This window comes from Aspergillus nidulans, chromosome VIII (assembly GCF_000011425.1).
Source record: "Aspergillus nidulans FGSC A4 chromosome VIII".
Lineage (NCBI taxonomy): Eukaryota > Fungi > Ascomycota > Eurotiomycetes > Eurotiales > Aspergillaceae > Aspergillus > Aspergillus nidulans.
The window spans coordinates 2,206,709-2,222,199 of NC_066264.1; the positions used below are offsets into that span (position 1 = coordinate 2,206,709).

Genomic DNA, 15,491 nt, shown 5'->3' on the forward strand with positions numbered 1-15,491 from the left:
GAATAAACTGCAATAATTCCAACGCTAAAATTTGGGGAGAAGCAAAGAAGCAGATGCCGAAGAGATAACGCTTGCCGTTTGTTCCATGGCGCCGTCCTCGCTACTGTATTCCGTATATTCTGCAGCAAGCAGCTATGCTACGCTGAGACGCACCGGCTGAGCCACAGCCTTGAGGGTGACGACCCGCGACGATTAATTTGGCAACCAGCAAATGGGATGATCTCCACGTTCCGGTCTCTGGGAAGTGATGGAACTCTGGGAGGTTGCAATGCGGACCACTGGCTGAGGAATTAGAGGCCAGCCAGCGAAAGACATCCCACGAAGAGCCGAAGGATGCGAGGGCCACGAGGCCGAGTAAGTTGTTGCCATCGCTTAATCTGGTGGAGCTCGAGGAAATGTCCCCAAAGATCCAAGGCTGGGTTTGGATCGGCTGATCAAAGCCGTCATTGGCCAAGCATAGTGGATACGCTAACAAATCGATCTCCGGGCTCGAGCCCTTAGCTGAACCTTAATATCCTTCCACCATTCCCACTTTCGCTTGGATTACCACGGCCCCAAAGGGCACCACAGTGGCACTGACACTGACGCTCCACAGCAACATCCAGGAGCAGGTAGCGATCAGCTTTCGGGTTCGAAGCCACTTTCCATTATTCGGAATCATCACAATCAACCAGGCCGATCGCCGTGTCAAAAATGTCATCGTTCGCTAAGCCCGATCTCCCTGAAAGATGATGACAGACGAGGCATGAGGACACCACAAGGTTCGTCTTTTTAGCCATCAACACCGGAGATTACACCGATCCGGCACCAGAAACAATGGTATTATTAACTTAATATAGAGCGCAGAAGAAGAAACAACTTGAAAGCCGAATGCCGAGGCCAGGTTGCAATCTCGAACTTCGCACGTTCCTGAGTGGTTTTAGACTGCATCGTGCTTGGGCAGTTACCGATCCACCGCATCAAGTGGGCCGGCCGGCCAGCCATCGCGCAATGCAATGCGGTTTGCCGCCGGTCTGCGACTTCAGGCACATGGCCTGATGGCCAGATGACCACGAACATGCAATCGATCAAATTCAGGGAATGTTGCGATGGAATCTGCAGACAAACGGATGCTTGCTTTTTCTCTTTCAACCCCAGCCTTTCCGCGGCACGCGAGGACCACTCAGCAACCAGTCCGCAGCTCTGGATTCAGGGCACGGTTTTGATTCGAGGACCAGAGTACTCGAGAAGACCTGCCTTGGTTGCTTTCCAATTCTCAAGCCTGGAACCCAGGGTTGGACTAGCCGGTGTCTCAACCTATAGTCGAGTCCAGGATCATGCGGCGTCGATCTAACCACCAGCAACCACCGGCAGACTCCAGCCCCTGGCCCGTCGGTAATCTGGCCTACAGTGCCTGTCGAATTCTAGACTCTGGAGGCGCTGGTTTTCAACTGTCGAGTTATTGATATTATATTTATTATCATATTGAGCAGGTCCGACGAGGTACTTTGCTCCCTACAGAATCACAACGTATAAGCCTGGCTAGTACTAATGATTGTTACGTGTCCGTCTCCATCGTCAGGGCTTGGTCGGCTCCACGAGCGTCGATCCGGAATAGAGGCGAGCTGAAGCCTGCACTCCAACGGTTCAACAAGAACCTTGATGGCTGAAAGGCTGGAGGCCAATTAGGAGCAATCAAATTCTCTGGTCGACCCCATTCGCATGCCGATGTTCTGCGAGTAGACTTGGTTAGCTGTCCGCATGCTATCCGCATGTTATCCGCACGGCGATCTGCTCGTCTCATGTACGGTCCTCATCCCACATTTCTTTGCAATTAAAAAAAAGGCTGGAAACCATTGAGTCATGTTCCTGTAATCTGATCATGCCACTCAACCCTTTTTTAGGCACCCATCCCAAGCTTCATCTCCATCTCCCGGTGGCTTGACTTCGGCTCTAGAATCGGAGAATTGGCCTAGTCTGCCAGAATCAATCTAAGAAGGTTGCCCAAAAAAACTCAATTCGCCGACTAGCGCATCGAAATGCCACCTTAAATCTTTGCATCGCGTTGCATGCGAAGTCCAGCAGTAAAATAATTCCCTCAGTTACACTAGCAGATAAAACAGAATTTGTCATTCCAGATCCATTCTTATCATCTATATCAAACACAACACAAGGTCCAGCCTTTTCTTACAATTGAGCTCGGACATAGCCGAAGTCTTTGTCTCAAACTCACGTTAGTATATTGCTTGCTATCCTTAATTTGAACATCTATGTCATAATTAATAATGATTTAATCTGGCGCCTGGCGCTTGGCTCTCCATAGCATTTAGAACAAGAGTGCGCGTTAGCGGCGGTTGTGAGCCGATCGGACTGGGCTTCCGTGAGTTCATCGTATCTCACGTTCCTTGACCCGACCTCTGTAGGGATAAAATAAAGTTCTAATAAAGTTCTTAGCAGTGTCTCGGGCGCAACCAGGATAAGAATACCCCCGGCAGGTTTGAGCCATGCGCCGCTTGTTGCAGATTCCTGGTCCTGGAAGACTACTGGGATTATTCTGAGACATGAGTCGAGATTGAGTTGGGGGCCAGGATAGAACATATGCATTGTAGACGGACTATCTGGCGGCGGGCTCCGACGCCGGCTTCCAGAGTCCTGCACTCGCTTACTCGTACCTTGTACATGGGTAGTTTGGCCCGATTCAGTGCTAGTCCTGCTAAATTTTCGCCATAATATAATGTCATTATCATTAATTAATATCACCTGCAGGAACCGTCTATCATCAGCACCCCGAACACCGTTATGTTATCTTTCCTTGCAGAACTGCACACAATTCTCTAGACCTCAGGTCTGGGGCCAACCTTCAGGGTCCCTAAGCCGTGAACGCCTGCCCAATGCAGTATACGGAGAAGATCTGGGGTAACCGTCTTGTGGACAGTGGTACAATAACAAGTACCCATAGATCTGCTCAGTTTTCCCTCTTTACCCACGATCAAAGGGATTCCGTTATCAAATCTTTCATTGCTCAAGACCAAATGGTAAGACTCGTGGCTCTGGCATCTGCTGAAGCTCCCTCTTCAGGCTTAGCGTGTCCGATTCCTTTTCCTTCCATCGACCAATAATCATTCTGCAAAGTCCCACTTGGGTCTGGGTCGCCACCATGGACAGAGCCTTCATGATGCTGATTGGCTGATCTGGACGGTTTCCAGCGTCCCATATGCGGGCCAGCCGGCTCAACTCAGAACCCCGACCCGCACCGGAGTTGTGCTTCCCTTGCTGCATGGTAGGAGTAGTCGTCGGCGAAAGTAGTTGTAACAGTATAAACCCCTAACAGTCGCCTTGCTTCGATAATCGTCCTCGCTTGCTCAAACGGTGCAGGGCTTCTCCCTTTTTCCTACTGATCAGCCTCCTATTGAGGAAGCCAGGACGGACGGTGACGCTCGCAGTCGTGCATCCCATCCCCTACAGAATTCATTGAATCATACCTTACGCCACCGGGAACCGACTCTTATCAGGTCCCGAACCACGTTCGTTTCTGATCTTATTCCGTTCGATTTCGTTCGTTTCTCACCCTCCCAATAATGGCTGAGGCAGCAGAAAAGATGCCCGCGGTCGACTCAGCCAAGGAGGAACAAGGTTCTTCGGTGGAAGTGCCTGTGAATGCGTCCGGCCACCGTCAAGAGCTCCAACGCAATTACGGTCTGCTGAGTATCTGTGCTCTTGCCATCACGACTGGAAACACATGGATTGCCCAGGGAGGAAGTATAGCGACTGCTCTTTCTAATGGAGGCCCGTCTGGAGTTATTTACGAATTTATCGCCGTCTCGGTCTGCTACTGGATGGTGGCTGCATCAATTGCTGAACTGGCGTCAGGAATGCCGTCTGCTGGTGGTGGTATGATTCCTCGCTCCGCTGCGTTCTTTCGCTTTGGCTGATTTGCTTATCTAGTCTATCACTGGGCTTCTATTACTGCTGGGAAGTATGGTCGCGTCTGCGGGTTCTTCGCGGGCTGGTGGAACTGCTTGGCTTGGGTCTTTGGTGGCGCTTCTGTATCCGCCATTCTTGGCCAGCAGACGGTCTCGATGTATGCGCTGATGCACCCCGGATTCGAGATGAAGGCATGGCACGTCTTTGTCAGCTTCATCATCTGTACATGGCTCTGCTGCTCGATCGTCCTATTTTTGAACCGGTTCCTCCCGCAGTTGAATAACCTGGGCGGATTCTTTATTCTCTCTGGTGTGCTCATTGTCATCATTGTCGCCGCCTGCATGCCCCATGTTAATGGCGTGCCGTATGCCACGAATGAGGATGTCTGGCGGACCTGGACGAACTCGACCGGATACTCTAGCAATGGCTTCGTTTTCGTCGCCGGTATGCTGAACGGTGCTTACGCTGTCGGTACACCCGACTGCTCGACCCATCTCGCCGAAGAGATCCCTAAACCCAGCAGAAACATCCCCAAGGCTGTCCTTGCTCAGATGAGTATCGGCTTCATCTCTGCCTTGCTTTACATGATCACGCTTTTTTACGCCGTCAACGATCTCGAGTCTGTTCTGGCCGCGCCTTTCCCTCTCGCTGAGCTCTACCGCCAGGCGACCGGATCCAAGGGCGGCGGTCTTGGTCTCCTGATCATCACCTTCCTCCCTACCGTCATCAACTGCGCCGGTTGCTACATCACTGCGGGCCGTACCCTCTGGTCTCTTGCCCGCGACCGAGCGACTCCCTTCCCCAACTGGACTGGCCGTATCAACTCGACTATGCACAACCCCTTCAATGCCACCCTCGTTTGCGGCGGCGTTATCACAATCCTGGCGTGTATTTATGTTGGTTCCACCACAGCCTTCAATGCTTTCGTTGGCTGCTTCGTCCAGCTCTCTTCTCTTTCATACTTCGCCGCCATCTTCCCCCATGTTCTCACTCGCCGCTCGTCCTTTGTCCGTGGCTACTTCTGGATGGGCAATATTGGATACGTCATCAATGTCCTTAGCTGCATTTACATTCTCGCCTTCGTGGTTATCTTCTGTTTCCCCTTCGCTCTGCCCACCGATGCGGCTTCCATGAACTACGCTAGCTTGATGACCGGCGGTCTGACTATCTTCGTGGCCATCAACTGGTTCTTCAGAATGGGTTCATACGAGGGCCCCAAGTTTGTCCCGTTGACTGACAGGGCTCTGGCGGAGGACGCCAAATAGAAAAAGAAAAACCAAAACAAAAATCGGATACAAATCGCGCAGGAAGAGTGAATGTACCAATAGTTACTGCACATGGCGCTTTAGATGAAGTCTGGAATTTAGCGGATTATAAGATCCTTATAATGTCAATCGTTATGATTCTTGTATATATGCGATAACTATACCATCTATCTTCGATCAACTGACTCTTAATGAGATTCATCAATTATCCAGTATTTAGCAGGAAAATCGTATGCATACGAAATTGGAGTCACGTGAACACGCGTTCCCATGGCGCCTGACGCGAGTCTCTTCCACTTGAACTTTCAACAAGGCTTATGCTACGTCAACATTTCAAAGACCATTTCTCGTCATGGTCTTTAAGCCCTTCAAGCCGCTCTCGATAAGGAAGCCACCTCAGCCTGCCGATCCAACCCAAAAACCATCCATAAAGCCTCTCGAAACCGATGACGGCCCGCCTGCAAAGCGGCCACGACTGTTTTCCCAGGATACAAGCAACACTGAGAACACGCGTACTACGTTAGCGAACCAGAGGAAACCTTTGATTCAGGTCACTAATGTTAGCGAGGCGTCTGCCCTTACTAGCGGCGGAAGTGGCGATGGAAGTGCATATGTAGACTCATCCTTGCCTGAGGCGAGGTATTTCAACGTGCTATGGTAACCCAGAACCCTGATTTACACGATGTTCATTTTACTCTCAGGAATTGTATGGACTAACATCTACTGGCTCATAGGCGGAAACCCACCACAAAAAAGAACAAGATTTGGGACGGCGACGGGATTGTCTCAGTGCGAGATGGATACGTCTATCTGCAGGATATCTCGGGGAGGGCTATGGGCCGGGCGATGTATGGTTCTGTCCTGAAGCCGGGCGTCATACTTTCGGTCGGAGGAAAAGAAGTTGAAATTGATACGGAGATTCCCAAGGAAGAGTATCTCTCTGGGAAGCGGTCTTTAATGACTAAAACCGAGGCCCCGACGCCGCCATCGCTTACAAGGCCATTACCATCAAAGAAGACGTCTGTTCCCGTGCTGATGAGCCGGGAGAAAGATATATCTCGATCCGAAATATCAGCACCTAGTCCGGGACTGGCCGAGACCCGGGTTAAGGAGAGTCAGGCCGCGAACTTAGCAAGTCGAGGGTCTATTTCAGGGGCTTATAAGAGGCCTTTACTCGAGAGCACGGTTATGCCAGCTGCTTCGTTAGATGAGCCTACTCCCCGCCATGATCCTAAGCAGCCTGGGGCATTGATAATGAAGCGGCCGGGCTCGGCGCCCAAGGGAAAGCGCATAGTGGATGTTGTTGTGGATCCTATTTTGGCAAAACATCTCCGGCCGCACCAGCGCGAGGGCGTGAAGTTCTTGTATGAGTGTGTTATGGGGATGCGATCATTCAATGGCGAAGGCGCGATTCTAGCTGACGACATGGGTTTGGGAAAGACATTACAGACCATCACTCTGCTATGGACTCTACTAAAACAGAATCCGATTTACGAGGCCGCTCCAGTGATTAAGAAAGCTCTTATTGTTTGCCCGGTCACATTGATAAATAACTGGAGGAGAGAATTCCGGAAATGGCTCGGAAACGAGCGGATTGGGGTCTTTGTTTTTGATGATAAGAGGAAGCGATTGACTGACTTTACAATGGGAAAAGCCTATAGCATCATGATCGTCGGCTATGAGAAACTGAGGTCTGTGCAAGAGGGGCTGGCGCGTGGTAATGGTGTCGATATCGTCATTGCAGACGAAGGGCATCGATTGAAAACGCTCCAGAACAAAAGCGGGCAAGCTATCCAATCATTAAACGCTACGAAGAGAATAATCCTCTCGGGTACACCTATCCAAAATGACTTGAAAGAATTCTTTGCCGCAGTGGATCTTGTCAATCCAGGCGTCCTGGGATCGTTCAAGTCCTTCATCAAGGAGTTCGAGGGTCCGATCGTGAGGAGTAGACAGCCTGAAGCTACCGAGAAGGACATTGAAAAGGGAGAGGCCAGAAATGAAGAGCTCCGAGAATTAACATCTCAGTTTATGCTGCGGAGAACGGCCGATATCCTTGCAGATTACCTGCCTCCGAAGACGGAATATGTGCTTTTTTGCAAACCAACCAATACGCAGGCGAAGATATACCAGAACGTGCTTGCTTCGCCAGTCTTTCAGGGCGCCCTGGGTAATTCCGAAAGTGCTCTGCAGCTGATCACGATCCTCAAGAAACTGTGCAATAGTCCATCTCTGCTTTCATTAAAGGATGCCAACGAAAAGCCGAGCGAGACCATCGCTGCCATCTTGTCATCCTTGCCACCTAACCTTCTGCGTCACTTCTCCCCGTCATGCAGTGCTAAGATTCGCGTCCTAGACCAGCTACTCCACTACCTACGCACATCAACCTCTGAAAAGGTTGTGCTTGTCTCAAACTACACTTCAACCCTGGATCTTCTCGCCAACCTTCTAAGCTCTCTCTCGCTTCCTTTCCTCCGCCTTGACGGCTCCACTCCTGCGCAAAAGCGCCAAAGCCTCGTCGAGGACTTTAACCGCCACCCAGCGAGCACTTGCTTTGCATTTCTCCTCTCCGCAAAGGCCGGAGGAACCGGTTTAAACTTGATTGGCGCCAGCCGGCTCGTCCTCTTTGACGTAGACTGGAACCCTGCCACGGACATTCAAGCCATGGCGCGCATCCACCGCGATGGCCAGAAGCATCACTGCCATATCTACCGTATCCTTCTGCAGGGCAGTTTAGAGGAAAAGATATGGCAACGGCAGGTGACGAAGATCGGGCTTGCGGATAGCGTGATGGAGCATAAGGATAGTGTCGCGCAGTTCTCGCGCGACGAACTTCGGGACCTCTTCAGGCTGGATGTGGTGAGTAAATGCCAGACGCATGATCTCCTAGCCTGCGGCTGCGGTGGGAAAGGGTATTCCACCGCTTCAGGTAATGACCATACGCCTCAACAAGAACCGGAAGGACTCAGTGAAGATGATGACGAGTCAGACATATCCTGCCTAAAATTTCCAACCCTTATGAAAGCCACTGAAGTGAACATGGAAGAACAAGAACGATTTTTTGCAACAGGAGGCAGAGGCCCACGTGCGTCAGTATTGACGAGTAAGAACTCTGGCAGCGGGAACACCAACAGCAGCAAGCAGAAAATAAAAGAAAGCCTCTCTCACTACGTACACATCGACCCCTCTCTTTTCATGCCATCGACATCGACATTGGAAAACTTTGGGGCTGGGGGTCTTGATCAAGTCCTGGGGGATGAGGTCTTGCGTTCTCTTTTAACAGACGAGGAGAACCGGGTGCAGTTTTTGTTTAAGAAGTCGACGGAGCCCGAGGTGAAGCAAACGCCTTTCGCGGCCGATGATGGCGCCGGGGCGACGCCCAAGTCCAGGACCAACTCCACGTGTAGATCCGAACCCGAAGATGGAGCCGAAGCTAGGGCAGGAAATGGCACGGCGGACTCACCAGTGGATTTATCGGATTAGTAGGGCTGCAAGGTTGGAGCTATACGAATAGATGATAATATATACCCACCTCACAACTATAACTGATGACGTATTTGGCATATGACATGCGATACCTAGGATCTGCTTTCTAGTTCAGAGTAAGGTAACAATCACCGTGTCAAAGTGCATGCATTCATTTGGTCGATTTAGGTCTGGTTCGTCACGAGCGAAGCGGTGCCAAGACCTACGTTGTGTGGAAAATTCGGAGGAGCGATGGATGACGTGCAAGCGTTCCAAATCAAAAGATACAGACCTGTCTAGGATATGTGGTACTTATCCCGTGCATTTGCATTGCATCAATTCCCGTACGAAGCAGGTGACTGCGTCTGTTGAGAACTACGGCATACTGATTTATTGTGCATGTTATAAGACTTCCATATTTGAGCTAATTGACTTCAGACTAAGTAGTTATGTGGAAGCCGGAATAGGTTCCGCTTGCAATAATGGCCTGGTTAAGGTGAATCAGCGCGTAGGGGTATGTGGATGTATCAAGTATATGAAAATGTATATGCTGCGAACCAAGAGAAAATGAAGTAAATGAGGGAAGACAAAAAACAATCCGCCAAAATGCAATGCAGGGCTTAAATACGAGACAATAAAACATGAAGCCATAGTCAGAGAGAAGAGGGCGGAGAACAGATCGGAGGAGAATAGACACAACTCGTGTAGACATAATGGGCTGGGTTACTAATACTTCATCTTCCCGACAAGTCCAAATGTGTACGCCGCTTCGGCTTCACCTTTCATCTGAATCATGTAAACACGAGAACTTCCAATGGTGACACCACCCTTTTCAGTAACAGGGGGCCCGTCTTCGTCCTCCTCACGTACAGAAACGGCAATACCTGTTCTTGCGACGCGCTCGAAGCAGCTCTCATCCAAGCAAACGTCAAGGAGGACTTCGCCGCGTGTTTTCCCGCGGATGATGATGCGTTTCTTGTTGCGCTGCTCCATGACCCGTTGCGGCGAGGCAGCGCCGGAGGATGGCGGGCTGATCGCGTCTGTGCTTGCTTCTGGGTTCTCATCAGGCGTAGTTGTTGCGGTGTCTGCTTGGTGGTGTTCAGCCGATGAGCGTCGTGAGGGTGCGGGCATGATCGTCAGCCGGGCGGCACCCATATCGCGCCATTTGGACTGGGTTTCGCGGGCGTAGAGGCGGATCTTCGCGTTTGAGAGGCCAATTCCGTCGACACCCTTGATGGCTGCTGCGATGCGGCCGATGCCACCGCTGTTGAATCCACCGGAGGCGGCGGAACTAGAATATAAGCTTCCCTCGGCGTCCTTCTTGCGTGAACTGACGGAGGACCGGGAGATGCTGAACATCTTGCTTCCCGCACCGAAGCGTTTTAGAGCGGAGAAAGCGCTGCTCATGGTGCCTACGCTACTTTCAGAGTTGTCTGCGAGGGAGCGCGGAGAGGCAGAGGCACGGTAGCTCTTTCTGCGGCGGGGCCAGCCAAAGAAGCCGGAGCTCTTAGTCGCACGCTCTAATGGAGCTGGAATGTCGTCCAACGGTCCTCGAGCGTTTTGTAGAGCGATGTATGTCGGGTTGTTAGTGCGGGCTTGGTTGATCAGGCCATATAGAACCTCACATTCCTCCGCGTTCCTGGAGCGGAACATGATATTATTGCTCCAGCTGACTCTGGACCGCGGGGTTGGAGGAGAGCGAATGCTAATATCGATGGCTGTACCACGGCGTATAGGGACCAGCGGCGTCAATTCGAGAGCAATAATCGGGCGAACATTATTCGGTGCGTTATCGCCATTTGCAAGCGGGTCATCCTTCATTTCATAGGCTTCAACAAGCCCAGGGCTGATAATGACCTTGCATTCATCTGGGAAGATGCTTTCCCAAGAGCCCTTATCCGACCAAGCAAAAACAGTGGCGAAAGCAGAAGACGACTTGCTTGGCTGGGATGGGACGGATCGATAACCGGCCTGACTTGTCGAATTCGTCAACGATAGAGTACTCAGGTCCGATTCTTGCTCCTCAAGCCGGGAGACCCCTCGAGAGGTCCTTGACCGTACTCTAGAGGGGATTTCGTCCTCTGAGTCCTCATCTGAACTGTCCGTAACGCTATCCGAATCAGAATACATGTCATAGCGGCGCACGGTAGAGGTATCAGAGTCAGAGTAAGAATCGGACGCGGTGGAAGGTTCATATTCGTGTTTCAGAGGTGAAGAACCCCGCCGTCTCATTCGTCCAGCAGTTGGACTCAGAATCGGGGTGCCTGGCAGGCTAGAGCCGGTGGAACTGGGCGAGCGCGAATGGGGAGGAGGCGGTGGAGGCCCATCTCCGTTTGACGCGTCAGATTCGGAGCCGGAACAAGAATGCCTCTTGCTCTTTGTTGGAGTTTCGGGAAGAAGGTTGTAGTATATATCATACTCTTCTTCTGGCTCGGGATCTGGTATGTATGAAGTACTACTACCTTGGCGGAGCTTGGGAATAGAAGGCAGATCCGCTGAAGGCACTGAGGAAACTCGCGGACTCTCCGTCGATTCCGCTCTAGTGGGGGTCTTTGGGGTGGCTTGTTTCTGATGGTGCGATGGAGGTTGCTCCGCGCGTTTGATTTCTTCCCGATTCCGTGACGGAGTCGAAGGAGACGCACCCGTAGGCGAGAGAGGGCTCTGGGGGCCGAGTTCACCATATTTAGATATTCTCTTTGCGCCGGAGCGCTTGAGACCTTGAGGGGACTTATCATCACTAGTAACAAGCTTTCGCGGGTCCCTGGAATGAAGAATCGATTGGGTATTTGCGAAAGGCTTAGATGACTCTTTCTCTGTGAGATCACAGTCTGATTGGCGTGTAATATCAGTATGTGATGAGACCTGAGATTCGGTAGCTGCGAACGAATCAATGGCGCTGGGATCTGACCATGATTCCTTAGCAGTCCAGGAGCGTCGCGATGCATGGGAGGACGTTGGTTTCTCTCCAATGGGAATGGCAACGTTCGTTGGGCTTGGAGGAGTTCGCTGAGCCAAAGAGACTTCATTTGGCGAAGACACCGTTTGCGCGCGTTGTCGTTGCCTTGCGCGTTCAATAAAGCTCTGAGACCGGGAGATAGCAGGTGGAATAGGTGTTCTACCAAGCATTTGAATCCATTCCATGCCTACATCTTCCTCATCGATTTCGAGCGATAAGAGTTCTTGAAAGCGCCGTTCCCGTCCAGGCGGGCTGCGAATCATAACCACAATCTCTCCCTTTTTATCTCCATTGCGCGCAGAAACGCATCCGATATCTATGGGAGGGAAGAGCAACCAACGGTCTGCATGGTCAACTTCGCATATAAGCAAATCTCCACCAGGACCATGCTCAGCAGCGTTATCACGAAACAGAATCTCAGAACGACAGTCGATAACCTGGCCACTTGAATGGTAGAGTGACAGGTTGAAGAAATCGCGGGCACGAACTCTGCGAGTCTTGTCGATGGTGACACCCGTCAACGCTCCCAAGGTCTCAGGATCACGAGCGCGACTTGGGTCAATAGCGGCAGCCGACTCGTCCTCAAGCCTAGCCCTTTCTTCTCGCGCACGTCGACGAGCCTCTACTACAAGGTTTTGATAGTTCGTAGATATCTCTTCGGCTTTGGGGGACGGCTCTAGCATGTTGATGCCTTTGAAAGTCTTTGCGAGGTATTTCAAGCGTACCAGCGGCCGCTTCAGCAAATAGGCAACATCAACCTTCTGTCCGTCTCCATCCACAATGTCACCATTCTCATCTCTAGACATGCCGTCATCGAGACTCTTAGTATCGGCGTCCTTTACCTCTTCCCCTTCTTCTAGCGGGGCTAGATTAACCACCACATCTTTGAACCCTAATCTCCAAGCCTTGAGGTATTCGCGGTAAACCTTCTGTGCTCCCTGTGCCCATTGAAGTAAGGCATCTGCAGCATCAAGTGGAATACGCTTGTGTAACAGTTTCAGTCGTTCAATGGCAACACCCATGTTCACAATTGGCTTGGTGAAAGTGAGCTCATCCTGAGGGTTCGCAGAAGGGCGAAAGAGGCCAGCAGCAATGGCCGAGTCAGAGCGAGAAAGAACACATGTCAGAAGAACCGGGATCACTCCGCCCACAAGGGTCTTGAGCTCGCGCATATACTTTGCTTCATCCAGGGATAGTTCTTTCAGAATATCGGCGACTGTGGGTTTTCTATCTTTGCTGCTCCGGAGACTCCTCGCAGACCGGAGACTCCTGCTTCTTGTGGTTGATGTTGAAAGAACAGACATCAAGTCGTCATGCGTTGTAAGTTTCTTCATTTGCGAGGAAACGATAGCTAGCGAATCTGGATCCACCTTGTCTCTTTCCTCACTTGCGAAAGTAGTTTGAGAAGGAGTCCTTTTTTTCTCGGTACCTTCGGACGTTTTTGCTGACCCGTCCCAGGTTCCCTGTCGTTTTTGAACCAGCGATTCAGAGGTGTCCTTGCTTGGAATTTCAGACTCAAATGGTTGGGTTCCAGCACCAGATGCTCTTTCTTTATCATCGAGCTTGCGGCTACCATCTTTGCTGGTGCCAGAGGGTGACCTGCCCTGCTTCTTTTCGCTAGTTTTCCTCTCGCTAGATTTCCTTGTCCGGAGAGACGGCGAAGGATCTCTCTGCAACCCCTTGGTAGTATGTTTATCATCTCTCGACCCTGGTCGCTCGCCGCTAGACGTAGTCTCTCCACTCTTTACTCGCCGCTTGGAAGTTTTCTGCGGGAGATCGCTGCCTCCCGAAGGTTCAGGACTAGACAATCGAGTTTGGTCTCCTTCTGTTGGCTCGTCCACAATTTCAATGTGTTTCTTCCTTCTAGTCTTCAGCGGCGCGGGTATTTCGACATCCGAATTCTTATCGTCCAAGAATGGGTCAGGCGTGTTGGACAGCCATGCTTCAATTTTGGCACCTCGATTCGGAGCCGGATGCTTGGGTGGCTCCGGCCTTGGCTCTGGTTTACTAAACATCTTCCTCGATTCGTCTACAATCTGTCCAAGAATGCCACCCTTGGGTGGCTTTGCTGGAGCATGTTTCGAAGTATGAGGTGCGCCGCGTGCACGTCGCCTCGATAATTCAGAAAAGTCTGCCTCACTGGCAGCCCATTCAGAGTCGTAGTCGAGGGTTGATTCCTTTTTTTTTGGACTTTGCGCGGGTTCTGAAATTGTGCTGGACCGCTTCTTATCAGCTGTTGAAGGGCGTGATGACGGCTTGGACGAATTATTATGTGACGCATGCTCCTTCTCCAGCTTCTCGATAATGGAATCAATATCGCCGGACGCATGCGATTTCCGTCTCTCTCGAAGTGCCCGTGGCGAAACCGCACCGTCTTTAATGTCGTCTCGTCGCTTTCGTGGAGACAACCGCGGAGACAGTAGAGGCGGCTCTTTATCGTCTCCTTTTGCTGATCGCGCTGGACGTAATGGTTCGTTTGTGGTGTACTCCGGGACTATACGCCCACGTCTCGGTGGTGGAGGTTTGGCTTTGGGCGCCTGCGTTGACGATCGATTCAGCTTCCAGTGTTCATCACTAACCAACCGTTTTCGCGGGGTACTCTTGCTTCGCTTCCTCGTTGTAGTGTTTGTAGGCTTCGGCTTCGACTCGGCAGTGGAAGCATTCTCATCATCCTCCTCGTAGTAAATAACATCGTCGGCGGTAATCACTCCGCCGCCCTGTTGCTGCCACTTACGGACCTTGGCTCGCACGGAGTTGGTGTCGTAGAGCCCCAACGGTTTCCCAATATCGAGGGGCTTTGATTTTATCGGCGGATTTTTGCTGACCCCGCGGCCGGCGGGGGAGTTGGAATTGGCAGGCTGCGGCATTGGGTTGGGACTATGATAACGGCAATTGTTAGTATTTTGCAGTACTTATCCGGAACAGCATGCGCACCGGGTGAAGACATCAAGGGACGATTGTTTTTCGTTTGTTTTGTTGGTGCCGTATGCTCTGCTCGTTGATGAGTTGGAGCAAAACAGGCGACGTCATTGCAAGCAGGCTGTTTGTTTACTAGGGGGAAAAACACTCACTATTTCACGGCATACCCTTACCTAGCCGAAGACAAAACAGAGATCCTGTTGGGACTCTAGAGAAAACGCAAGAAGCTCAGTTGTAATCAAATGCGATCGTGGGAACAACAAGGCCAGCAGCTCAGAGGCAAGGAGCTGAACAAGGCAGAGCTCGGAAGCGGGCGAGACTTGAGGAAAGAATGTGGTCGAATGACAGGCCCAGCGACCGTCAGCTGAAAGAATCACCAGGACAAACCAGTCAGGACAAGGGCGAAACACCGCTCTCGATTCTGTCTGTGGGCGTGATTTCTCTATCGCATTATTATTAACGGTCTCTTGCTGGCGGTATACAAATTCGGCTGTGAACAAGTCCAGGCCAACTAGTGCGAGGGCTGCCGGGGAAACCAGCGATCAGCATAGAGCTTCAGATCAGGCGCCAAAGGAGCCAACGGGATCTTGTCTATCGAGCTTCGATCAATGATTTTGCCTCACGCTCCGGCGCTAGGGAGCTGATTCCTGAATGGATTGATTTGACCGCGGGCCAGTGATTATGCTGCTGGCTGAAGCCTGATTGAGCAGACATCCACGTCGACGCTCCCCTCAAGAGTTACGACCGACCGCTGATCCACCAGATGGAATGCATGATGAGTAACTGAATGGCCGAACCGAACAGTTCTATTTCGGGTTCGGCCTGTCTTCAGATTGAGAGCCGGAGACCTTACGGTCTTGTTCTATGTATGTTCTTCGATCCTGTTCGGGCAGCAACTTGAAGCTGCCAAGTGCCTTGAGGTCCTCCAGACGTCATTGTCCTGGCAATAATCTATAGCCGACGCTGGGGCCGACACGTCACCG

General features: G+C 51.4%; 3 protein-coding genes across 3 annotated transcripts, besides 1 other annotated feature; 2 read left to right on the top strand and 1 right to left on the bottom strand.

Moving 5' to 3' along the window:
* Positions 1-15,491: part of a sequence feature (contig 1.13 2696..249512(-1)) that runs on past both edges of the window.
* Positions 3,310-5,288, top strand: ANIA_00856 (putative choline transport protein). Its single transcript, XM_653368.2, has 2 exons — positions 3,310-3,870; positions 3,925-5,288. The coding sequence occupies exons 1-2, from the start codon at positions 3,558-3,560 to the stop codon at positions 5,166-5,168; spliced, it is 1,557 nt and encodes a 518-aa protein (XP_658460.1). The 5' UTR covers positions 3,310-3,557; the 3' UTR covers positions 5,169-5,288.
* ANIA_00855 (DEAD/DEAH box helicase) lies at positions 5,521-8,651 on the top strand (the record flags this gene model as incomplete). The annotated part of the gene is made up of 2 exons (XM_653367.1): positions 5,521-5,807; positions 5,903-8,651. 2 exons carry the CDS (start codon positions 5,521-5,523, stop codon positions 8,649-8,651), a joined length of 3,036 nt encoding a protein of 1,011 aa, XP_658459.1.
* ANIA_00854 (uncharacterized protein) lies at positions 9,052-14,811 on the bottom strand. The gene is made up of 2 exons (XM_653366.2): positions 14,661-14,811; positions 9,052-14,466 (listed from the first exon to the last, which is right to left on the bottom strand). Exon 2 carries the CDS (start codon positions 14,454-14,456, stop codon positions 9,360-9,362), a length of 5,097 nt encoding a protein of 1,698 aa, XP_658458.1. The 5' UTR covers positions 14,457-14,466; positions 14,661-14,811; the 3' UTR covers positions 9,052-9,359.